Source organism: Pongo pygmaeus, chromosome 10 (assembly GCF_028885625.2).
Source record: "Pongo pygmaeus isolate AG05252 chromosome 10, NHGRI_mPonPyg2-v2.0_pri, whole genome shotgun sequence".
Taxonomy (NCBI): Eukaryota; Metazoa; Chordata; class Mammalia; order Primates; family Hominidae; genus Pongo; species Pongo pygmaeus.
The window spans coordinates 94,393,543-94,419,577 of NC_072383.2; the positions used below are offsets into that span (position 1 = coordinate 94,393,543).

Below are 26,035 nucleotides of genomic sequence, written 5' to 3' on the forward strand. Positions count from 1 at the left end.
AATCTGCATCCTAATAAGCCCCGGGTGATTCGCATGCACATTAAGGTCTCAGCAGAGCTGAGTTCTAAGCCCTAATCACACCAATCTTCACACTGTTCCTTAGGGGACAGTGAGCTGCTCAGGGCCATGCAGTACGGTTCCCTCTGCCCAGAATGCTTTCCTTCTCTTCCTTACATGGGAAACTGGAGCTGGATGCCCCTCCCCACATTCCCACATCTCTATGATAGCCTTTATAGCATTGTAATTTAACTGTCTTTTCTATTTTAGACTAATGAAGTCTACCCTCTGGGCTGAAACTAATGTTCTCCAACTATTTTTTGGTATATTTTCAATGTTTACATTTAATAAATTAATACTCTCAACAAAAGTAAGCAAAAAGGCAAAATGGGCCGGGAGCGGTGGCTCACGCTTGTTATCCCAGCATTTTGGGAGGCCAAGATGTGTGGATCCCTTGAGGTCAGGAGTTCGAGACCAGCCTGACCAACATGGTGAAACCCCATCTCTACTAAAAATACAAAAATTAGCCGAGTGTGATGGCACATACCTGTAATTCCAGCTACTTGGTAGGCTGAGGCAGGAGAATTGCTTGAATGCAGGAGGCAGAGGTTTGCAGTGAGCTAAGGTAGCACTATTGCACCACAGCCTGGGCGACAGAGCCAAGACTCCATCTCAAAAAAAAAAAGCAAATGAACCATAAAGAGAGAACCATAAAGTTTAATAAAAAGCAATCCAGTGACCAGACCCAAAAATCAGATACAAGTTTAAAGCAGTATGAAATGTATCTGCTTTTGAATTTTGCCAGTTGTGATGATTTTTTTTCTTTTTCTTTTCTTTCTTTTTTTTTTTTTTTTTGAGATGGAGTCTCACTCTGTCACCCAGGCTGGAGTGCAGTGGCACGATCTTCGCTCACTGCAACCTCTGCCACCCAGGATCAAGCAATTCTCCTGCTTCAGCCTCCCGAGTAGCTGGGATTACAGGCACCTGCCACGGTGCCTGGCTAATTTTTGTAATTTTAGTAGAGACAGGGTTTCACCATCTTGACCAGGGTGGTTTTTGAAATCCTGACCTCATGATCCACTTACTTTGGCCCCCCAAAGTGCTGGGATTACAGGCATGAGCCACCGCACCCAGGCTGTGATGGGATTTTATGCACGTGGTAGATTGTCAGATACAGGCCCATGGATCACGCCAAATCACACGCCCATGCCCTTGAATGTTACCCTCCCAAATTGACTCTGGGCCTGGAACGTGACTTGCTTTAGCCAACAGGACATTAGCGAACGTGGCACAACAGGGGCTTGAAAAGCCCTTGTGCTTTAGGGTTTGCCTCCTCCGGCTGCCCTGAGACAACTTGTGACAAAGCCCAGGTGAGCCTGCGGGGCTGGGGAGGAAATCCTGATGCCTCCGACTCTTTTGTTGCTAGCCAATGGGAAAAAGAGTGTACTGAGTCAAGCATATGTTCTTAAAAACGGTTGACATCTGTCAACCGAATCCTTCAGAAGCTTGATTAACTGCTGTTAGAGGCGCTAAACTTTGTTATAAAAACCTAAGAATAAAGCAACACCATAGGCAATTGAGACTCAGTTTATTCCATGTTTCCCTTGAAGTTTCCTTGAAGGCGTGTGCTGTCAGTTACTAATAGAGCTGTGTAGAAAACTCAGTGACAAAGTGTCATTTTGACCTGGAGGACTGCAGGGGCCGTGAGAATCCAGCATTCCCCAAACTGGAGCGAAGAGCACCATCAGACCGCTGGGGGTTACTGGCTCAATGGCAGCTCATAGATGACAATGCACAAACCTCATTTGTGTGTGTTCACATTTTGACAAAGAATAGCACCAAGAACAACCTTTAGGTAAACAGGCTCCTCAGCACATTTTTTGCTCCGTGAATTGCTGTGGGCAGCAGTTTTCACTTCAGTTTCCACCTTTCCTGTGGACAGGTTGCAAATCTAAAGGGTGAAAACTCTATTGTGAAATCCACTGTTGGGCCCATTTTAGACGGCAATTAGGTAGGCAAGCTGGCAAGTGTGTCTGTCCTCCTCTCCACCAGCTGTGGTTTTTAGGGCCACGGTTTCAGACCACTTGAAGGGCCTTGCACATATATGCACACACGGGTGCAAAGTCACAGAGCTTAGCCTTGGGAAGCCAAGAGGTCATGTGACCCATCCTTCATCTGGACAGATACACTTAAGCCATCCCTGAAGGTCCTTTATCTTCTTGGGGGAAAAAATAGATGGGGTAATACATTCTAGGGCTCCATCTGACCTTTGTCAATAGGACTCATTTTAATGATTTACCACTACAGAAAGGAGGTTGGTTAATCCCCAGAGATTCCTTATCTGTGAAATGAGGAAGGTTACAATAAGAATGTGAATAGAGTACTAACACCTAGGAAGTGAAAATACTAACCTCAAACTCCCATGTAAGCATTTGGGGGATACGTGTAGTGATAAGTACAAAATACACAGTTTAATAAGAGCCACCCAAATAGCAATCTTTATATTCATTCCTTATCTCCTTTGCACATGAAAACCCTTGTTGGTTTTAATTACCTCTATAATTAATAGCTGAAGACCCTATTGACTACTCTTTACTATGATCCAATTAATAGAAGAAAAAAGCTGCTTAAGGACAAATTATGACATAAAATCGTTATTTATGAAGGCATATTAAGTCATATCATGCAAAGTAAAATTAGCCAAAGAAATTCAACTGGTGGAGAGCTTGTTGAAGCAAATTTTTTAAAAAAAAAAAGGTTAACAAAATCTAAAGTTTTTAGAAAAAATTGCTATCAATCTATTTCCAAATTTGAATTCATCTAATGCTAAGAGTAAAAAAAAAACAGGCACATACAATTGTGGTTATTCTTCTCACCCTTAAGAGTGAGTGGCCTGTTGAAATTGTTAAGAAAGAAAGAAAACTTTTATAATCTGAAAATACCTGGTGGGTCTTGAACCACGACAACAGGAACACAGTGCTGAATTTAGCAACTATAATACTGCCATCAGCCTAACCAAAGTAGGCTTTAGAAGAACTGAATTATACAATGGATTGATCTACCTAGGAAAGTTCTCAGGTCTCTCCTTTAGCCTAGTATTGCTTTGTGCTAAACTGACTGCCCTCTGATCTGCTACTTCATGACAAAGCCCATTAAAGGTCCTCAGACTCCGGGATTTTGGTGGATTTCTTGTGCAGAAATTGCAATGAAAAGGCTGTTGGAGAAAGAGGTCTTGATTCTGGAATATGCTCCATTCTGTATTTTTCAATGTATGGAGCAGCTACTTCCCAAACCTGAAAAGCAAAGACAAAACAAAGTTGAAATATTGATGACATTTTTTCCACATGCTATTAAACATCAACTTCATCCGAAGTGAAAACATACTCTATACATGACTGGACACAGCTGCTGTTTGCTTGCTTTTATTTTAAGCCATTTGACACATGACCTGTGTCAATTAGTCTTTGGTTGCATTAAAAACTGTAAATATACAAAGTCCAAAACTTTCTAAAGTCATCATAAAGATTTTAAGCTGCATACTTTTCCCAAGCAAATAACAAAACCCAGAGAATTCAGTGTGGACAGAGTGAAGGATAGTTGCTCCAGGGTCTTAACAGGACCTATGCGGTTTTTTCTTGTTTTTTTGGTTTTTTTCTTTTTTTGTGAGACAGAGTCTCACTCTGTCGCCCAGGCTGGAGTGCAGTAGCATGATCTCAGCTCACTGCAACCTCCACCTCCCAGGTTCAAGCAATTCTTGTGCCTCAGCCTCCTGAGTAGCTGGGATTACAGGAGTGTGCCACCAGGCCCAGCTAATTTTTGTATTTTTAGCAGAGATGGGGTTTCACCATGTTGGCCAGGCTGGTCTCGAATTTCTGGCCTCAAGTGATCCACCCACCGTGGCTCCCCAAAGTGCTGGGATTACAGGTGTGAGCCACCACACATGGCCTGGACCCGTGTGTTTTCTAAAGCAAGCCTTAAATGATAAAAGGCAGTGAATTTTATTTCCCTGTTGCCTTATTTCCATGCCACAGGTGCTCTATTCCTTCGACCCTGCTACTCAAAGCGTGGCCTGTGCCCCTGCAGTATCAGCATCACCTGGGACAAGTCAGAATCTTGGCCTTCACCCAGACCTACTGAATCCACACCTGCATTTCAACAAGATGCCCAGCAGATTCATAGCCACATTAATGTTGGAGAGGCACTGCCTCAGATCCTTGGTTAGTTTTTGCCTCCCACCCACCAACCTCTTTTTTCTTTCTTTCTTTTTTTTTTTTTTTTTTTTTAAGCATAACATCATCTCAAAGTAAGGCCCTGGACGGGCATGGTGGCATGCGCCTGTAGTCCCAGCTACTCAAGAGGCCAAAGTGGGAGGATCACTTGAGCCCAGGAGTTTGAGTCCAGCCTTGGCAACATAGCAAGACCCCCATCTCTAAAAAATTTTTTTTTAAAAATTGAATGAAATTAAGGCTGTGTTTTTGGTTTATATTTGCTTTTTAACTGATTGCCACTGACAGCCAAGGAGCCTTTCCTATTATTTTTTATGACCTTGGAAAATGAATACTCTTAAAGGCTAACCTCTCGTATACCTCCCTCCTAGCACCAAAGTTGGCAGCAGACAAGCAGCTTCCCCACCCAGAGTGCAGGACATGCTTAGAAATAATGGGTGTGAAAATCACAGGGAAAAATCACTCCCCTAGAGCAGAGCAACTGTTTTAAGGAAATCAAGCGATTCTAGGGAACATAACACCGACAAGTGATTCAAAAGGTTTAAAGCACTTCAAAAACGATATTTAAAAGATAAGCCAGCATGCTGGGCATCTGTACCTGGCAGCTGAGTATATGGTCAATGTAACCAGTGGAAATACGCAGGAAAGAAAACCCGCATCTCACCAGAGCACTAGACAGACTGAAAGTTTTCTGAAGTAAACACCCAGGCCTTGGTTTTCTCTCCAGGTCTACACAGCCATTGCACCCAGTGGTGGTAGTTGTGATAGCATCACCCAGAAGGGAACGCACTTTTGAATCAAAGAGGACATCTTGCAGGGGTGGGGAGGCATCAATGAACCTGACATCTTATTTTTTTCCCCATGAATATTGTTCCAAAACTCCCTTTAAAATCCATTTCTGTTTCTAATCCTTAGATATTCAACGTTTGACTGTACCCTGGTGCACTTAGTGTTTATTATATGGCTTCTTATTGGTGCTGCAAGTTGTTGTTCAAATACCTTTTTGCTAATTCCCAAGGAATGGCCAGAAAACAATAGAATAAGGCAATGTTTCTCCATCCCCGACTTTGCTTTCCCGTAACAATGAAAAATTAAGAAACAAGCCAAGGGGCCAGCTTGCCTTCTGCTCCAGGAGCAGCCTATGGGCTGCCTCGATGTCCGGGGCCATGAAGCGATCTTTTATCCAGGGCCTACAGGGAGAGCACATCCACCCATCAGCCAAACATTAAACCCTGCCAGGGTTCACAGTGCCGAACTGATGTAACTTTCAGAGACCTGTTTGATTTTACCTTACAACAGAGCGCACCAGGTCATAGACCTTCTCCAGCGGAGTGGTTGTTTTCAGGGGACGTAGAAACTCTATGCCCTGGCAGGCTGCAAGGAGCTCGATGGCCAGCACTGAAACAAGAAATTCCAAGATGGTAGCTTATGAAAGTCTGACTTCATGCTTAAGGAATGTGGATTTCCCAAAGTTGACACCCATCACCACCCAACTAACAGATGGTTTGTTCTCTGTCTATTGGCAGAATGAAGTTGCTTTGATATTTAGTTGCCATTTTAACCTGTTTTCTAACCCCTTGACTGTATCTTTAATGCTGAGAAGGGGAGAATTGAGACATTTACCTGAATAATTACCAGACCCGCACACCTACCCAGGAAGCTGCCCATTCATCTGCACTAGCAAAATCTGCCATGTGCCCCATTCACATCCTCTAACCAAGGTTTGTTGGCTAAGTTTGGGTCATGTGGGTAGGGAATGAAGTGAGAAAGAAGAGCTGATCCTCATCTTGAGCCCCAGCTCTATTAAATAATTGTATGCATTTCATCAAGATGCTTTACATCTCGCGGTTTCCAATTCCATATGAATTGCGGGGTGGGGATACTGGACTAGAAGATGAGAAATTGCTTCCAGGTCCACAGTGAATTCCACAACTTCATCCTCTGCCATTGTGATCTGTCTGCACTCACTAGAGTTCATAGTGTACTTCATAAATTGAATGTGCTGTTGAATCAAGGTGGGGTGTGACAGTTCATGGTACTCGTCTCTCCACTTTGAATATGTTTTAAAAGTCTCATTAAAAAAAAAAAAACACTTTGGGGGGGTGAGGTGGGAGGATTACTTGAGGCCAAGAGTTTGAGACCAGCCAAGGCAACACAGCAAGAACCCATCTTCACAAAAAATTTAAAAATTACCCAGGTGTGGTGGTGCATGCCTGCAGTGTCAGTTACTTAGGAGACTAAGGAAGGAGGATCACTCGAGCCCGGGAGTTCAAGGCTGCAGTGAGCTATGGTTGCAACGCTGCACTCCAGCCTGGGTGGCAGATAGAGATCCTATCTCAAAAAAAAAAAGAAAGAAAAAAAAAAAAAGCCAGCCAAAGGACCAGCTTAGTTCTGCATGGTTCCTTGGTTCTTAATCTTTAGTGAAGATCAGAATCACCTGGAGGGTTCATTAAACACAGATTGCTCCGCTCTCCTCCTGGAGTTTCTGAATTAGCTGGCCTGCAAGGCCTGAGAGTCTGCCTTCCTAACAAGTTTCCAGGTGATGCTGATGTTGCTGGTGGGAGATCCCACTTGAGAACCACGGGCACAGTGGTCTATCAGGGAGGCCCGCCATCCCGGACTCATCAGCATTACCTTGCTCCACGTGCTCGATGACCCTGAGGGCCTTCCTTGCTGCCCATCCTCCCATGGAGACGTGGTCCTCCGTGGCCGCGCTGGTGGAGAGGGAGTCAACAGACGAGGGATGGCACAGAGCTTTGTTCTCAGAAACTGCAAGAGACCAGTACCAGTTAAGAAGTGCTCCTTATAGGATGAGCTGTCTAAAGGACCCGTGGCTTCCACAGAGTGCTCAACAGCATGGGATACACTCTCCAGAAGATCTTGGACATTATCCAAGCACCTGATGGTAGAAAGCTGCTTTGGGAAAAGGAAGCAGGTCATTTTTTTCCCCAAGTGAGTATTCTAAAGCAATAGTGAGTTCTGAGGTAAGACAGGGATGGGAGAGCTGGGAATTCTAATATAACAAGGCCAAGATGAAAACCTGGGAGGCATTTAACATGCCAGGGAGAGTAGGGGAGAAAGAGACATGATGGCCATTTTCGGGTACTTGAGGTCAATTTGGTTGTGTCACCAGAATTTGGGTGTGGCATTTGGGGACTGAGGCTGGACCCATAAATCTTGGGCAAGAAGATTTAACACTTCAGAGTGTTCAAGGATGATATAAGTGGATGTAAACAGGGGCTCGATGACTACCAGAAATATCTGGGAGGTGGGGGAATTCTAGGGAGGACCAAGACATGGGACTCTCAAGCTTTCCAGTGCACATGAATCACTCGGGGACCTTGTTATAACAAAGATACTGAGCTTTGGGTGGGGAGCCTGAAATTCTGCTGTACTAACGAGCTCTCAGGTGATGGCCATATTGTTGGTCTGAGGACTACACTATAAGTAGCAAGAACTTAGGTTATGAAGTTCCCTCACCCTGGCTTAGAAGTCAGGAAAGGTCAGACTCAAAATCTCTTCTCCTCTTTCTTTGGCTTTAAGAGTGGTCATGGGTGAAGCTTCAATTGTTTTCTATGCTGTATGGGATCGTATCCTAAGATGATCTCGCTTTAAACTAGGGTCATGCTACTTTGTCAAGGTCATGTTGGTTGGCCAATGACTTTCCAGGTTTCAGCACTGTAAGTCCCAAGTCCTTGGACCCTAAACTGAGGGCTATACAGATAAGCAATCTGTGGTGAGGCTTGTTCAGAAAGATAACTTACAAGGGCCAAAAAAAGAAAAACACTAATTTTACTACAATGAAAGCAAGCCGAACAACCTCAATAGGCAGCTTGGGAAACTAAAACATATTCAAATGAGGCTTCCCAATGTCCATCCCATTCTCTAGAAATCAATGACTACTCCCCCACGACTACGTTATTGTGAGAAATTTCTACCTGTTAAAGGGGTATTTTATTAATAAGCAAGTAAGCAAATAGAAGATACTGGTCAGAGGAGGTGAATTCAGTGGCTCTTAGTTGGTTATTTGTGTTGGTTGGGAATAATATTAATAGCAACTCGTATTTATTTAGTGCTTATGATGTGCCAGGCTTTATATGCATCAATTCATTTAATCCTCCAAACAACCCCCTTAGGTAAACTTATGTCCATTTTATGCAGGTGTAAATTGAGGATCAACAGGATAAAGAGGCTCACAGAGCTAGTAAATGGCAGAGCTGGGCTTCTGATCTAGCATCTACGCATGTAATAACTCATGCTATCCTGCCTTTTAGGGTAGGGTTGTTAGATAAAGTAGAGGATGCCCAGTTAAATTTTGATTTTAGATTAAAAAAAATAATTTTTGTAGTATAAGTATGTCCCAAATAATTCAAATTTAACTAGTCATCCTGTGTTTTTGTTAAATTTGACAACCCTATTTTAGGATTAAGTATTGATTAAAATGAGATCCTCATTAATTGAAGTAAAAGCACATTTTTGCATGCCAAAATTCAGGGTTTGAATTCTGCTTTACATCTTGCTAGCTGTGCAATATTGGGCAAGTCACTTAACTCTGATCTTCAGATATTCATCTATAGATAACAATAATAGCACTTACCTCAGGTGACAATTGTGCAATTAAGTGAATGAACATAAATGAGGCCCTTAGCACTTACTTAGTGCCAGGCACTGTTCTGATGTGTTAATCTGTCTCTTACAATCTTGAGTCAGAAATAAACTATATTGAAGCTCAGTCTTCACAGAGGGTATCCTGATTCTTATAAGCATTTTTTTATGTTGCAATAACATCTTTGGTTTTAGTGGTTGTTATATCTAGTGAAATGTATCCAAAGTTTAATTATAGGTTTAAAAATTTAAAGTTTAATTATAGGTTGGTTCAAGTTTCACCATTAACTATAACCATCTTAGTCTTTTTCCAATAGTCTTCAAATGGAGATTTGGAAAAAAGCTATAGAGATGAAGTTCATATGCAATGTCAAATTGCTTTCCACAGAGAAATTGTCCATTACAGCCTTATTATTGTATTATTATATTCCAATATAACATTATTGAAGTTTTTAAACTATTTTTTTCTGAAAAATATTAGAGTTAACCTGTTACCTTTGCACTGAGAGAACTAGGATGCAAATAAAAGTGGTGAAAAGTTAGATCTCACTCACAGATCACATCTGATACTTCTAGGTGAAATGGCAAGACCCTTAGATGGACGGGTGTGTGTTCTGGGAAAAGGGCAGTGTCCTTACCAAGGGCTGCTGCCGTGCAGTGAGCTATCATGAACCCAGAGTTCAGACCACCTTCAGACACCAGGAAGGCAGGCAGCTCACTGAGGGAGGGATTGCAGAGCCGCTCGATTCTTCTCTCACTGATTGCAGCAAGTTCATGGATGCCAATGGCCAAGTAGTCTAGGGCCTGAAAGAGGGTCTCTGTTTAGTCAGCCTATATTGGAATGTGCTTTTGGGGTCAAGAGCAGTTCTAAAAAGCTTACTTTGGCTGAGTATTCACCATGGAAGTTTCCTCCAGAAATTGTCTCTCCCCTACTGGCGAAGACCATCTTTCAAAAGAGGTTAAGGCTTGAAGATAACGTTTGCCGGTCACTTCAAGTACAACCCCTTCCTGCCCTCTTTTTTAACATGGAGGTGGCAGTCTGTGTACAAATGTGGGGTGGAGGGAAAGAGACAAGTCTTCCTGCAAGAGACATAAAGGGGCACAAAAGCAAAAAACAAAAAGGCTTAAAGGTGGATCATGTACACCCAATTTGGAGGCCAAAAAAACATGAACCTTGAAATGATGTTTTCTCTTGAGATTAGATTCTCAAGCACCATAACTGTACCAACCTGGTGGTTAGTATACCTGCCCTCAAAAGGTTTATAGCCTGAAACTAAAAACAGAGACCAACACATCTTTTTGAAAGCAACTTCTGTTTCTTCAATGGGCACTGCAAACTTGTGTTCCATAGAAGAATCTGTTGAATGGGAAATGCTGCTGATGAGTAACTACCAAAATGTCTGAAATAATCAATTTTAAGAAAATTTTCAAATTCTTTACTCAGTAATCTGGTGTCAGTGTTCAACAGCAGATGGTGGCCAATATGTCCTCATGAATCCATTTTAAGTAGGTGGCAAGTTTAAATTTGCTGAATATTATTACTCTGAGGTAATTCTTTTTTTATTTTCTGTATCACTCTGTCACCCAGGCTGGAGTACAGTGGCGCCATCTCGACTCACTGAGACCTCTGCCTCCCAGGTTCAAGTGATTTCTTTTGCCTCAGCCTCCTGAGTAGCTGGGATTACAGGCACGCACCACCACACCCAGTTAAATTTTGTATTTTTAGTAGAGACAGGGTTTTGCCATGTTGGCCAGGCTGGTCTTGGACTCTTGGCCTCCAGTGATCAGCCCACCTTGGCCTCCCAAAGTGCTGGGATTACAGGTGTGAGCCACCAAACCCAGCTCAGATAATTCTATTACATCATGCACTTTACTTAAACCAGCAAGCACCCAGGAAAAGGCAGTAACAGATCCTTCTTCCTGGTTCTAAAGAGCTAACTAATCTTTGCCTCTTGGGCTCAAGAATATTCATTGCCTATTAACTGAGAACTTGCTGTGTGTAAGAAAGGTTCTAACTTTGAAAGACTTGGAGATATATGTGTCACATTAACCTTGTCAAGTGTGGATTACTGTGTTCTGCATGTGTAACTGTGAGCCCATTGGGTCTAGCTCCTTGGCCTCGGCCTCCTCTCCATTCTCTGAATCCCTATAGCAATGGAATTCTGCATCAATTTAGAACTTAGACATGTTTTTATTGTCCTCTAGTTGTTCCAAATTTGTTTGTTGGCTAGTAGATTAAAACAATTAGAATTTAACTCCCATAATATCCAGCATGTGTGATGGGGCTCCGTATCTGCAATAGAAAATTGAGAAACATATTCTTTCAGGTAACAGCAGTATTGCAAGAGAACTCCCAAATATTAGCCTATTGGAAATTTATCAATAATTAGCATCTTTAATTGAAAAAAATAAAAGACTTTTGTCTGAAATTCTTGCTGAGGCAAGTGGTAGCAGAAGAATTTAGTGAGGAATTAATTATCCCCTGCCCCATATTCAGTAATTGAATGGTAATTTCTAAAAACTATGAGACACCCTTTAAAGGCAATGATGTAAATGTAGAATAGATACACCTCTTCCCTACAGTGAAAAGACTGGTACGTGAGATAAGACTACATAGAGTTCATAAAAACTACTATTCCATCTGGGGGATGGGGTGGTATTGAAGTGAATGGAGAGACCCACAATTCCTGAGGCTTATTTAGTGTGGGTTGACTTCAGTGTAAAACAACGTGAGAGAACATAAAACACACATTCTGAAGTATGCTTGTCAAAAAACACATACATACAAAAGCCATCTCATGGGAAACCTTACGGAGCTATCACATAACCATCTGCTAACTCAGCCTGTGACCTGCTTTTGGGGCTGCTGACTCAGCACTTTCTCTAGGATTCAGAACTGAGGCAGATGTGGAATAGGAAAAATAGATTCCAAAGGCATTTGATTATCTTCAGAGGCAGTGCTGTCTCCATGAAAACTGTGCCAGTGTGACTCCTGACTGATCACCTCAACATCTGGGGAACTAAGCCATCATGGAACATAGCAAAAACCAGATGGCTCTGAGATAAACCACACCATTAAGAAGAGAGGAGCTCCATCCTTGAGAAATGGAATCAGTTTTACTATTTCTTTGAACAAATGCAAAAGCACTAATTTGAGCAAAGTGCACATGACAAATAAAAACTCATGATGGGGGCCAGGTGTGGTCGCTCACACCTGTAATCCCAGCACTTTGGGAGGCCAAGGCAGGTGGATCACTTGAGGTCAGGAGTTTGAGACCAGCCTGGTCAACACAGCAAAACCCTGTCTCTACTAAAAATACAAATATTAGCCGGGCCTGCGGGCACATGCCTGTAATTCCAGCTACTCAGGAGGCTGAGGCAGGAGAATCGCTTGAACCTGTGAGGCAGAGGTTGCAGAGAGCCGAGATGGCACCACTGCACTCCAGCCTAGGAGACAGAGACTCCGTCTAAAAACAAAAACAAAAAAAAATGCCAAAAACCTCAGGATGAGGAAGCCATAACTCTTTAATCAATACTTTGGTAAGTGTTAAAAGGCTGACCTCTGCGTAACGCAAACTGCTCTCATGCAAAGCAGAGAGGCCTGCATAAATAAACTGTCCAGCATCTCTGCAATCACATTTGTGACCTACGTCTTCACCCTTCCACCAACAACCTTGGCAATGGGTTTTAGGGCCAGTGTCTTCAGGAAACATGTCAGCCAATGCTGGAAATTTCTTCTTAAATCTTGAGTGGGTCCATTTGGAAAGTACAGCATGTTAGACTTGGCACCTGAGAGTAAGTTCACAGGTCACCTCTGCCACTTACCAGCTCTGACCTGGAGAAAGTCAGTTAACCTCTGAGCCTCAGGTACTGATTCATTTACTCTGTGAAATGGAGCAATGGAACTGAGAAGCTACACAAAATGATTGTTTCAGTAGATCCTAAAATTACCAGCTGCAATTCTATAATTGTAGGTTAGTATACAATCAAAAGATACAGGATTATCTGTTGCGCTGTTCAGTTCTGTGGTAATGATGTTCTTCACAAATGCTATTGTATCATTCACCACACCATGGACCTAAAATACAATCAAAATAAGGTATGTGACCCATTTGATTATCTGAAGAGTACCAATATTCTTAAAAGAATATAGAAGATCTTATCTTAAAGTTATAAAGAATATAGAAAATCTTATCTTAAAGTTATAACCATGGAAATTATACTCTGTTCATTTTGAACTGAAGATAATTTTGTTATAATTCTTTTGGGTTTTCACTGAAACAAATTAGAATAAATTCATTATCATATATATTCACATTAGATCAATCTATACAAAGCAGCATGGTGTGGGAGGAAGAATGCCAACTCTAGACACAGGCAGATTCACTCCCAGGTTAGTGGTAGGACTTGGGCAAGTTCCTTAGGTTTATAGTTAAAAGAGAGGAAGACTTAGAAAACAGACAATAGCACTTACGGCTTTTGAGACGTATATAAAATAATGCAAACAAATTCTTAGATGTGACTCGCAGAGATTACTCAAATGGTAGCTATTATCCAAGGCAGTAAAGTTCATTAAGCATGAAGGTATCACATTAGAAGATGCTCACACATAAGGCAGCTACCCTGTACAAACCCCAGAGATAGCCACAATCTATAAAGCAGCACCTAGCTCTGGTTTCTCCCAGAAGTCAAGGAAGTAATTATCTATCTGTGTGATCGTGGGCAAGGTACGTAATTCTGTGTCTCAGTTTCCCCATTGCAAAATGGGAGAAAGAGTATCTTATAGTTGGGAAGATTAAATGAATTAATAAATGAAAGACAGTGATAATGGTGCCTGTCACATAGAATCTGCTATCGTTATTAAAATATCAGGGAAGTCTTACATCAGGACTTAATCTTCCTATAGATCTAATTTGGCAATTCTTACCCATAGGTGTTTTGATCCATTGCTTAATAAGCTAGCTAGAAAAGATAACTTGCTGAGTAAAGGGAAATGAGGGTATTTATTCTAGGGAGGACTCTATTACACCATAGACTGAAATTTGGCACAGACCCAAATATTGTTTATTGAGATGCCTGGCTCTCTAATTGTCACATGTAAATTATGCATCTGCAATACAGATGCCTAATGCCAACCCAGGTCATCTGCATTTTTAATTTAAAGTTAAGCATCACAAGTTCATTTAAAATAACTTATATTGCCCATAAAATGCAAGTAAGGTATAACCATTACTATGCACTTGAGTTTCAAAATGATATAATTAAGACTTTCCTGTAAACACCTCTGACTATCTGGTTAAAGTTTCATCTTAACAGGGAGAAACAGTACAACTCTACTAACTGGTTATGATTTTATTACTAAGAATTTTTAAAAGGGCACTGAATCAACATAAGAGGTTGTCTGGGCTGGGGACGGTGGCTCACGCCTGTAATCCCAGCACTTTGAGAGGCTGAGGTAGGTGGATCATTTGAGGTCAGGGGTTCGAGACCAGCTTGGCCAACATGGTAAGACTCCATCGCTAATAAAAATACAAAAATTAGGCATGGTGGCGCATGCCTGTAATCCCAGCTACTCAGGAGGTTGAGGCAGGAGAATCACTTGAACCTGGGAGGTGAAGATTGTAGTGAGCAGAGATCATGCCACTGCACTCCAGCCAGGGTGACAGACTGAGACTCTCTCCAAAACAAGTTATCTGTTGGTTGTCTCAAAAAAAAAAGAGGTTGTCCTCTGAAAGTAGGTTGAGCAATCAAAAGAAAACAAATAGTTCACCATATAGAATAGAAACTTTACAACAATTGCACACATAAAGGTAAAATATACATAACTTTTCATACAGACAGTAAGAAATTTGGACTATAGTTGACCATTACATGTTTTTCTAACACTTTCCTGGTTTAAAATTTTTCATCCTGAACCCGGGGAAAGAAAAACCTTATTGGCATTTTTTATTGACTTTTTTTTTTTTTTTTTTTTTTTTTTTGCTTTTACCTGTGGACAGCAGCGCAAGGTGTATGCATCCTGGACGTGATCACAGAACCTGTGACTCTCTGTGGAAGAGGTGGAGGGGATGAGACAGGGATCATGTTACCAATTCTTTTCACAAAACACATAACCAAATAGGTCACTCCCATAAACATGGTCAGACCTGCTATTTCTGATGGGTGGTGATCTGAGTCCAAGAGTGACCGAAACCGAAAAGCAACTTCAATTTGCCCACGGTGAGGTCGAAGAGCATGAATGTCTAGAATTGATGGAGAAAAAGTCTGAATAATTCCATTTATTTATTTTTTTAAAGATGGGGGTCTCACTGCGTTCCGCAGGCTGGTTTCAAACTCCTAGGCTCAAGCCTACCTTGGCCTCCCAAAGTGCTGGGATTACAGGCACGAGCCACCATGCCAGGTCGAGTAATTCTGATATTAGAATAAATGACCATCAATGGTTCAGGACCATCTACAGTGTTGACACAGCCCTCAAAAGTCCCAGGGTCCTTAGCCACCACTCAAAATTAGAAACTTAACTCCAAAATCACGATTTTCCTTATTGACTTGATTCCTTCTACTTTAAATATCTGAGAGCAAACTATATGTTGAGACCACTGGGAATTCCACTCAAGACACTGGGCCTACCTTAAAGGAATAGGGCTAATAATAGGAGGGAGCCCTACAGTGGCCTAATTTAACTCAGTCACTTTTAGACAATGTTCTACCCTTTTTCATATTATAGTTGGGGGGGTCGTCAAAATTCACTACTTTCTAAATAAGCTACCAATTCGACAGTTTTTCTTTCCCAATTTTCTAGTCGGGACCAACTCTAATCCTCTTCCTTTTTACGGGACTCCTAAGTCCCGTAAAAAGATTCCTAAGACAACACAGAGCTTGACACACCCAGAACCCCGGGTGCTCTGAGGCAAGTCACTCAATTTCTGGGCTCTGTGCATCTGTAAATTGCGGTTCTTTCAAGGATCAGTTGTGCCATGGCTTAGATGAAGATGCAGCACACTGGGTACACCACAGGCACTTGGGATTTCTCCTTCCCTACCACCTGCCCCCACCACTTCTGTGTCTAAAGATCTCAGCCACCCCGCCCCATCACCTCTGGTTGAATGAATAACAACCGAAAGGAAGAACCCTGCTGACCAGTGTCAAAGGCTTTGGTGGTGCCCTTCAGGACCTCTAGGGTCAGGGCTGCCACAATGTCAGCCTGCCGTGCAATAGCACTGGCTCTCTCTACAGCTTCACAGCCCAGGGATGTGATCATCTGCGTCCCGTTGATGAGTGCCAGGCCCTGTCGGGGGAGAGAGCAAAGTTTCCTACTGTGATTATTGTAACGAACCTACATACCAGTGGATTTTGTATCTTTTGCTTTCATAAGAGAGAAATTAGCCAGTCAGCTGAATTATGTTTATGTTTTCTAAAGTATGGGACAGTAATGTTTATTTAAGCCCTTGAAGAATAAGTGCTATCATATGTGAACTTGTAAGCACGAATCTGGCAAATGAAACACTCGTTAAGTATCCCCATTCCCAAAGCAGCAATGCAGCTCTGGAGTGTAGGCTGCATATAAAATCTTTAGTGCATTAGGTTGCATTTGTTCTTTAAATTCTTACTGTTATAGACGAGAAATCCAAAAAAACCCAATTCTGGTCCAAGACTCTTAGCTTAGAGCATTCTAAGGAATTTGGGCTGAGAACATCTATCTCTCAGAGATCCTAACAGAACTCGATTTGAAGTTTTAAGTTCCTAAGAGACCGCCTATGCATTGTGGCACGAAGAATCTTTTTTCTTTTTTGAGACAGGGTCTTACTGTGTTGCTCAGGCTGGTGTGCAGTGGTGCAACCATGGCTCCCTGCAGCCTTGACCTCCAGGGCTCAAGTGATCCTCCTACCTGAGCCTCCAGGGTAGCTGGGATTACAAGTGTGCGCCACCACGCCTGGCTAATTTTTGTCTTTTTTGGGGGGGGCGGGTAGAGATGGGTTTCGCCATGTTGCCCAGGCTGGTCTCAAACTCCTGAGCTCAGGCAATCCACCTGTCTCGGCTTCCCAAAGTGCTAGAATTACAGGCATCCGCCACCATGCCTGGCATAAAGAATCTTTTAAATTCTTACAGAGGTGCCCCTTCTTCAGGGATGAACTTTAAACAAACATGCAAGTTGCATTTAAGGAACCATTGAGGCTGAGATTAAAACTGAAAATACTGCATAAATAAAAACTTATGCACTATGAACATATTTTTCTTGAGTTTCCTTACCTCTTTTGGTTTTAAAATAACTGGTTTCAATCCATGGGCTTCTAGGACCTATAGAATGATTAAAAATATGAAAATGGGTATCAAATGAAATACTAGCCTGTTTCCAATATCATATGTAATCCAATAATAGCTCTTTATGCCCAAAAGTCCACTTATAAGAGATGAGACCTACAGGAACTGGCTCTATTCATGTTCTCTGGTCTATTCTCTAGTTCTGTTCTTTAGTCATGAAAGCAGACTTATCTTTCAATTAATTTTTGTACTGAAATCAGGGGTTCCATTGTCTATAGAATCAACCCTAAATTTTGGTTTCTAAGTCCTTTGTGTTCAGTTTCCACCTTAGCAGTTCACCTTTTTTACCTCTACCTCCTGACATACATGCATCTGTGTTGTGCACAGGCTGGACTCCTCCCACTTTACGCTCCCCTGCCTCCAGAGCTTGACCTAGAAAGTCCTCTAACCTCACTAATGCTTCATTTAAATACTGGCAAAACCTCAGAGCAGGGCTTTTGTGGCACATGTGTGAGCACCAATGAAGACGGGATTATAAAATTCCCTCTACTAGATGGAGACAGAATCCCGAGGCGGAATGGGCAGAACAATCTTCCCTTGAAATAAAAGAAGTTGAGAATCATTAAGTTAAGGTCTCTCTAGGAAAGAAGGAAGGGGAAGTTAAGGTAAGAGAAGGACAGAGCTGGTCCCATTTACTGTGTCAATTTCGCAATTAGATTCAAGTATCAACTAGAGGCTGGATTCTGTTCTGGGTGTGCGGGTGGGTCTAGGAGTAGGCAAAATGAAGACAGGCAAGCTCAGGGGCAATCTGAGTAACAGTACATTCAGTGCTTGAGGATGTGGGAAGCGGGTGGGGTGCAGTGGAAAACAATCACGTAAGGTGCTAGGAAGAGCATACAGGAGGAAGGAACTCGAGAGGTAGAAAGTGGAGCAGCAGAGAGGGAAGCTTCTTAGAGGGCTTTTCTTTTTTTTCTTTGTCTTTTATTTTTTAGACACCTGTCTCTGTCACCTAGGCTGAAGCGAGCACAGTGGTGCAATCCTAGCTCACTGTAGCCTTGAACTCCTGGGCTCAAGTGATCCTCAGCCTCCTGAGTAGCTGGGATTACAGGCACATGCTACTGTGCCAGGATAATTTTTAAATTATTTTATTTAGAGGAGGAGCCTCGCTTTCTTGCCTAGGCTGGTCTTGAACTTCTGGCTTCAAAAGATCCCTAGAAGACATTTCAGAAGCAGAAGTTGGAGAAAGAAGAACATATTTGTGCTAGACCCTCTGCCCAGCACATTCCTGCTACAAGCAACCTCCAGTTTCTGCAATGCAGAACCACACATAGAAGGGATTAGGGGCTAACATGACCAAAAAAAAAAAAAAACCCTTGAAAGCCACTTTAAGTTTAGCCTTTATCCTGAGGACAATGGGAAGCATTAGAGGTTTTCACCAGAACATGCTTGAATTTGCTGTTTAGCAAGGTCAGGGTGATTGCTGTGTGAGGGTGGTTGGAGGAAAACACTGTCCATAGTGAAATAATCAAAGACAAGCCTGCACAGAAGACAGATGATCTAGAAGCTGCATCCCCAAAAGGATTATCTATTTCCTTAGCTGTTTCCTCTTCCAGGGCCCTCTACCCCTTTCACTTACTATCAGGGAACCTCCCAGCAATTCATCACGGATGATACATTAAATGATGCTTTGTGCTGCTGTAATGAAATTCAGACACAGATGAAGAAAACACCAAAGCTTTATCAAAAACAGGCTTTTTTGATTAGCTACTAGGGTAAGAGCTTAGGGAAAAATGAAACCTGCTTTCCGGAAGCCATATAGTAAGTGCTATGAGCCATACCACTGCACTTGTGAGACCAGCTCCTAATTAAAATTGTGACAGTGTGCGACCTCCCTGCTAGGCACTGGAAATGTTGTAGGTGCAGGATAAATTATTGGGATTAACAGTAGCAGTTACACCTTTTCACCACGGTGATTACCAAACCCGGAAGGCTGACAGCTGAGTATAGAAGCTAACAACAGTCTTGCCTAGTCTGACTTCTAAGCTTTCGTTGTCTCATCTATAACGTAAGGATAGCAGAGGCTCCCTCACCGGGCTGTTGTAAGAATTAGGTGATACAAAGCATGCAAGCACAGTTGGTGTCCAGCCTAGGGCAATTGCTGCAGATGGAAGCTATTGTAAGTCTTACATATTTAGCATCAGCCCAGCCACTCTTTGGAGACCACATCTTCCCTTCTCCAATTAGCCCAAGAGCAAGATGAGAGAGTGGGGCAAGGTCCCCACTGGCACCAACGGTTCCTTTCTCTGGAACATAGGGCAGGCAGGAGGCTGGGAGAGAAGTAGGCAGTAATTAGTTCAAGAGTACTGCATTCTGACTCTTCTTGCTTTGCCAGTGAGCGCCCCCCCACCCCCAAAACACCCTACCTCCAATATCTATCACTTTATGGCATAAATACCTGGGGAAAGACAATTCTTCAAACCCAGCTAATATGTAAGGGACCTGGATGAATTGCTATAGAAAGAAAAAGAGGAGTGGGGGTGGAGAGGAGGAAGAGAGGAAGGAAAAGAAGAGAGAGGGAGGAAAGGAGGGCTGGAGGGAGAGATAGCAAGAAGGAAAGAAGGTCCAGGCGCAGTGGCTCAAGCCTGTAATCCCAGCACTTTGGGAGGCCGAGGCAGGCATGTCACTTGAGCCCAGGAGTTCAAGACCAGCCTGGGCAACACAGCGAAACCCTGTCTCTGTGAAAAACACAAAAATTAAGCCAAGCGTGGTGGCACATGCCTGTAGTCCCAACTACTGGGAAGGCTGAGATGGGAGAATCACTTGAATCTAGGAGGCGGAGGTTGCAGTGAGCCAAGATCGCGCCACTGCACTCCAGCCTGGGTGACAAAGCAGGACCCTGTCTCCTAAATAAATAAGAAAAAGGAAGGAGGACACTTCTGGATGCAAAGCCCTCAAAATCTGTGTGCTCTAATTCGACCTAGTACTTCCACTTGTAGAAATTTTAGCAATGTATCTTAAAGATGTGATCAGGAACTAGCTGTTTTTTTGTTTTTGTTTTTGTTTTGTTTTGTTTTTTAGTTCATTATTAAAGGAAAAATAGAAATTATCTTAATATGAAATTCAAGGACATTCATTTGACCAAGTTTAGCCATTCACAGCTATTGGAAAATGTTTGGAAACATTGGAAAAGTAATATAAAATGTTCCAGAAGGAAGTGGTGCACCGAAGCATTAACAAGGTTTCCCAGGGAAAGAGAAGTCATAGGCAACTGAGTCTTTTCATTTTGCAAGTCACCCAGTCTACACTCCACTGCCCTTTATCAATGAACACGTGCCATTTTCTAAGAAATTCCCAAAAAGCTATCAAAAAAGAGGCTTCATTTTTCTGAAATAAAATCAGATTCCTGACAGCAGCATTTTTTCCAACTGTTAAATAATGTCAGTCGGGTATGGCAGTGCCATCCACAGACCAGCTTCTGGCTCATAGTTCACGCTGGGGAATTCTCAGAGGTGCCTTAGACTCACCCATAAAGTACAGGTGGGTTTAAGGTTGGAGTGCTACTGTCTGAGATTTTAGGGCTATATAGTATGGCAGACCAAGGTAGGGGTAGAAATAGGTGTTGGAATCACTACTAGTCTGTTCAGCACAGCCCTATAGACAATAGACTGCTCATCCAAATTGCTCTCCACCCATTGGCATATCCTGTTTACATGCCACTTGCGTCCATAACATGGAAACTCAAGAATGTGTTTTGCTGTTTGTGACTTCCTCAGCTCTGCTTCTCCTCCCTCTCCTTCCCCTCAAAGAGTTCTGAGTCTCCACTGACCTAGAAGGCTTGTCCTTACCTGTGAGAAGGGACAGTACCTCCAACCACTGCAAATCTGGTTTCCACATTAGAATTTTCCTATCCAAGAAGAAAGCTCCAGAGTTGAGTTCTCTTATATCCTGCCACTACATGACTTCTTGATTACAAGGGAGTCATTAACCTCTTTGCATTTCTGTTCTACCCTGCAAGAAGTTGGATTTTAGTGTGCGAGTCTAGCCATCACCTGGGGGGCATTACGATTTCAGATTCCCAGGCACCAACCAGAACTACTGAATTGGCCTTTGGGATGGACATTGATACCATTATGCAATTTTTCTAACCATATTCATGTACCACTTGATCCAAGGTTCTTCTAGGCAGGCTTGAATGTAAGGGCAGACTTAAGAGTCCTGTTCTAGTCTTGAAGATGACAAATGCTAGGGAAAGGGTCTTGCAGAATAAGTTAAAGTTCACAGGAGTAAGCATCTCTGATCAACTTTCTCCGCTTCCCCCATCTAACTGTCCTTCTTTTTGCCAAGGGCATTTCCCACTCATTTCAATTATTTCATGTCTTCTTAGGTGATTCCTCAGCATCTGGCCAATCAATTCTACCCTGTGGTACACGCCCAGCCTCCACAGAGGTTCCGTCTAGGGAGCCATTGCATTACCATTAAACATTTCTATGACTTGTTTGAGGGTCTCCAGGGAAATGCCACTGTATCCTTTGGCTAAGACATTGATCCTTAAAGCCAAGAGCATCCGACACCTCTCAGGACTTAGTGGCTTCCCAACACCTGCAAAACAGAATTGATGTTTTCTCCAAGAAAAGCAAACTCCTTTCTATCTCCTGACAACCTCCCTGCCTCCCTCCCTCCAATCTTTCCCATATGTAGCCCAGCCTGCTATTACCTTCTCCTCTCGGCTCAGGTAGTTGGACTACTCTCCCTCCTGCCTGTCTGACTTGTCCGAGCCCCATCTTCCTGACAAAGGTTAAGACCCCAGTTTTGCCTTCTCAATTCCCCTTTTCGGGAAGCTTCAGTGAACCCCTGACCTCCCACTCACCTTTAGAATACATAGCATCCAGAGTCCTTAGCACAACTTCTTTACCATTTGATGTGTGCTGATTGGCGACAGTCTTTCCCATCTCACTATGCCCATCCTAACTCATTCTCTGAGTTCCAGGCTTTATTTCCTTCCCTGAATGCAACACTGTCTCCACGGGATGGGACATGTGTTCTCATACCAACCCCATCCCTCCACCTGGCCCATTTCTTTTTCTAAGGCTCAGCTGATTCTTTCTGCATCCCTTCTCACCTCGGCACCTAGTTCTTGAAATGCTGTTTTGAGAAACTAGATTTTTGTGACTATAACTGGATAACTCACACTGTGCTGTGCTTTATTCATCTAGTCACACAAGATCCAGGAAGCACCCAACGTTTTGACTTACCTGAAGAATGTGAGCGTACTAAGTTGACCTGAAGCTCCCTGCAACAGAAAGGTAAAAACCCTCTTAGATACATTGCAGTGAAAAAATGTTCCCTCAGCTGGGAAAATGAAGGGAATCATGGTCAAATCCTTGGACGGACAGAAGGAAGGCAATGGGAGAAACCAGCCAGCCTGGGTTTTCAATACCAACTCACATGCAAGTTAACCCAAGCCTCATCCTCTGATCTGTAAATTGGGGCAAAGGTGATTTCCCTTGTTGAAAAATATTTCAAAGATGAGGATAGGTGGAATGTGAACATATGTGTGTTTTAAACTTACTGTAGCTTATTGATAGGAATTACAGTTCTGGCAAATTTCCCGAAACCTGTAGTAATACCGTAAACAACTAGGATAAAAAAGAGACATTATGCAATTAGATGCAGGGATTTTTGTTTGTTTATAAAAATATTTATAACATAAAGATAAAAAGATACCTGTTTTCTCTTTTATGATGCTATCTATGACCTCCCTGGATTTCTGCACCCTCTTCTCAGCAGTTAGGGTGAGCTAGGAAAATGTTGATCAGAACTGAGCACATTAAAGACTTCCACGGGCAGCAAAAACGGCCAGAGGACATATTTCCCCTCCCTCCCCATACCTTTATTTTGTAGTGTCCCTTTCCCAAGTTGACCAGAACCTCCGTGGTCAGACTGTCTCCATCTAACTCGATGTACTACACAAAAGAAGGGGATCTCAGTGAGTGTGAACAGCTTGATTATTCTAACCAGAGTAGGGACACCTCCAACAGAACCAAACTGACATTTCAGAGATCTGATCATTGCATGAAACATGAATGTGCTAAATAAAAAGGCAGCTTGCATAAGAGGAGCCTGATTGGTGCAAAAGCATAATGCCTTTCCAAGCCCCCTTTCCCTACTACAGAGCTGGATAAAAGCCCTGTGGTTGGTTGTTGGTTGGTTGGTTGGTTGGTTGGTTGGTTGGTTGGTTTTGAGACAGAGTCTCCAGCCCAGGCTGGAGTGCAGTGGTACAATCACGGCTCACTGCAACCTCCGCCTCCTGGGTTCAAGCAATTCTCGTGCCTCAGGCTCCCGAGTAGCTGGGATTACAGGTGCATGCCACCATACCTGGCTAATCTTTGTATTTTTAGTAGAGATGAGGTTTCGCCATGTTGGCCAGGCTGGTTTCAAGCTGATGACCTCAAGTGAACTGCCCACCTCTGCCACCCAAAGTGCTGGGACTACAGACATGAGTCCCTGCTCCCAGCCAGCCCTGTTCTAATTGACAGTGTTTACTCAGAAGTTGTCCTGGCTTTCCACCCTCTTAAATAAGGGGCCTTAATTTTCTGAAGAAAAAGAGAGTGGTTTGAAGCTTACCTTTTCAGGTTCCCGGTACTTGCTGTATCTGTATCCAGGTAAAGGAACATATAGGGTGGTGTGGAAAAACCCCAGCCCCACCATCTGCAGGAGCCGCCCCCAGAGCAGACCAAAGAGCCTGTGGGAAAGGATACAGATAAACTCCTTCTGGTTGAGATGGAATGAAGTCAGGAGACATGGCATCACCCTCTATAACTAAAACAATGCACGGGAGACTCGTTACAGATCACATTGTACAGCCATGTTCCCCCTGTTAAACCAAGGAAGGGCCCATCATTGGCCCATGAATTCTATAGAAATGGCTGCTTTAAAACTACTTCAGATGGTTTCATGTGGTCTTAGCATCTTTATGTAGGAGGAGAGCAAAAAGCAGAGAGATAGGTGTCAGGGCAGAGACCAGGGGTTTAGATGAAAGTTCAAGACACAATTCCACTTCCATCCCCATTCCCAGCTTTATTTTCTTCAAAATCTGAACTGATGCTATGCTACTGGCCTCCAGTCTGGGGGTGGGGGTGGATTCTTTTGAAAGGCAACATAACCTCAAGATGATTCAGTCACTGCAAAGGGATTCAGACCTGCAGCCTTGAGTACTAGTGTAGTCTTTGTTACTTACTCGCTGCTGGAGTCTGGGTAAGTTACCTCCTCTCTGATTTCTCCTCCATCAGAGGTGGAGGAGAATCCTACCCATCTCACAGGATTGTGTGAGGACTTAAGATCCCCAGAGGCGTGGCATGTGCCTGCACAGAGCCAGCCTCGGCAAGCCTGACCTCTGCGCATCATTTTCCCTGAGGTGGGGGTTCAATGCTGCAAAGACTAAGCCAGGCCAAACCGCACCCGTTCGCGGCCCTCTCCTGCAGCCACTCACCCACTTCCACGAACTCGTTGTCCTCTAGGGCCACCTCGAGCTGGTCCTCGTTGTCCAGCAGGCCCAGGCCCTTGCACCGGCGCACAAGGAAGTGCGCGTCATCCACGGAGGTGAAGCCACCATTGTCGGGCTTATTCTTGATATAGCGCCTCACGGCCTCCCGGCCCAGCCAGCCCACAGTGAGCTGCGCGTCCTGGCAGGGCACTGCCAGCCATTCCCCACGTACGTGCACCGTGTATCTGGGCATGGCTCCGCTGCAGCCTGAGGTCCTCAGCTGGTCACAGGAGGGGAGAGCTTTATGCAGGAGTGGCTACCGGGGTATGGTCAGCTGGAAGGATGAGAATAGACTTTCAAACCACTCCCCCTCCTTCACCTTTACGCATTCACGCTTTGGACAAATATTTATTGAGGTACCCGCTGTCCCTTTGGTTTTTGTAGCCGAGTAGGGGCAGGAGCAGGGGATGCAGACGGGTGAGCCTCCTGTCCACTTTCCATCCAGACCTGCTGCCAGAAAGGCCTGGGGTCTCCCACCCTGGGAGGTGCTGTTCTTGTCCCTGATGGCACCTACCTGCTGCTGGCCCCCTTTCTTCAGGGACCCAATTTCTCTCTCTTCCCTCGTTTCTGTCTGTGTTCTCTGCCATTAAGGGCAGCTTATAAACACCATGTTCCTGTCTTTATCTGAGATTACTCAACTGTAAAATGTGTCCTGCAGGCCAACTGTGACACCGGGAGTGTGGCAATCGTCACTCATTTGTTTATTCCACAAACATGTATTGAGCAACTACTTCCTGTCACCAGTAAGGTTTTCTGAAGCTTTCTTTCCACCAGGGAAGACTGCAAAGGCCAGAGATCATTTTCACAACTAAAGGTCGTCATCTGGGCAAATGTACCACCCTGACTTGGAGATTAGGGGCTCAGACAGCCATGGATGAGAGTCCAGCTCTACTACTTATTAGCCTTGATTAGGTGAGTATTACCCTGTATTTCCTTATCAGAAGGCCTAGGGGCTAACTGCCTCCCTCCAGTATGTGCAGGATTTACCTGTGATCAAATCCTGGCTCTGCCATTTGCTAAGTGTATGACTTGTGGGCAAGAGATTTGACTTCTCTGGGCCTCAGTTGCCTCATCTGTAAAATGAAGATAATGATGATAGTATATATGTCAAAGGGCTATTGGGAGGATGAAGTCAGTTCATATATGTAAAGCCCTCAACACAGCACCTGGCATAGTGGAAATGTTATAGAAGTGTCTGTGATTACTAGTATCTGGACACCAATACTCTATGTAACTATAATGCTTTGTAAATGTTCTGTATGAATTATAAAGCTATAATGTTCCATAAATGGTCTTTCATCTTGGCACATGGATATGCCTCACCCAATTAAGCTTCTTCACCACAGATAACTGCTCCCTGCACCTGCCTCATTACCATTGGTATTAAGGAACTCTGGATAGCATG

At 43.4% G+C, this 26,035-nt stretch overlaps 1 protein-coding gene across 1 annotated transcript; it reads right to left on the bottom strand.

Moving 5' to 3' along the window:
- Window positions 1–1,568: 1,568 nt before the first annotated feature.
- On the bottom strand, window positions 1,569–25,203 carry HAL (histidine ammonia-lyase). The gene is made up of 21 exons (XM_054443508.1): window positions 25,145–25,203; window positions 24,577–24,904; window positions 23,846–23,906; window positions 23,712–23,739; window positions 22,976–23,050; window positions 22,812–22,884; window positions 22,657–22,723; window positions 22,340–22,377; window positions 21,561–21,686; window positions 19,275–19,414; window positions 17,076–17,123; window positions 15,966–16,113; window positions 14,975–15,070; window positions 14,818–14,876; window positions 12,826–12,906; window positions 9,709–9,774; window positions 9,467–9,632; window positions 6,858–6,992; window positions 5,513–5,621; window positions 5,344–5,413; window positions 1,569–3,290 (listed from the first exon to the last, which is right to left on the bottom strand). Exons 2-21 carry the CDS (start codon window positions 24,821–24,823, stop codon window positions 3,150–3,152), a joined length of 1,974 nt encoding a protein of 657 aa, XP_054299483.1. The 5' UTR covers window positions 24,824–24,904; window positions 25,145–25,203; the 3' UTR covers window positions 1,569–3,149.
- Window positions 25,204–26,035: the final 832 nt, after the last annotated feature.

What these genes read in the sequence shown, in the direction of transcription:
- HAL (XM_054443508.1), bottom strand. Translation starts at nt 24,823, where the DNA reads ATGCCCAGATACACGGTGCACGTACGTGGGGAATGGCTGGCAGTGCCC. An exon ending in AGGGACACTACAAAATAAAG is followed by an intron (nt 22,885 to 22,975) that starts GTATGGGGAGGG and finishes ACATTTTCCTAG; the next exon opens with CTCACCCTAACTGCTGAGAA. An exon ending in CCTTGCGCTGCTGTCCACAG is followed by an intron (nt 12,907 to 14,817) that starts GTAAAAGCAAAA and finishes ATTGTATTTTAG; the next exon opens with GTCCATGGTGTGGTGAATGA.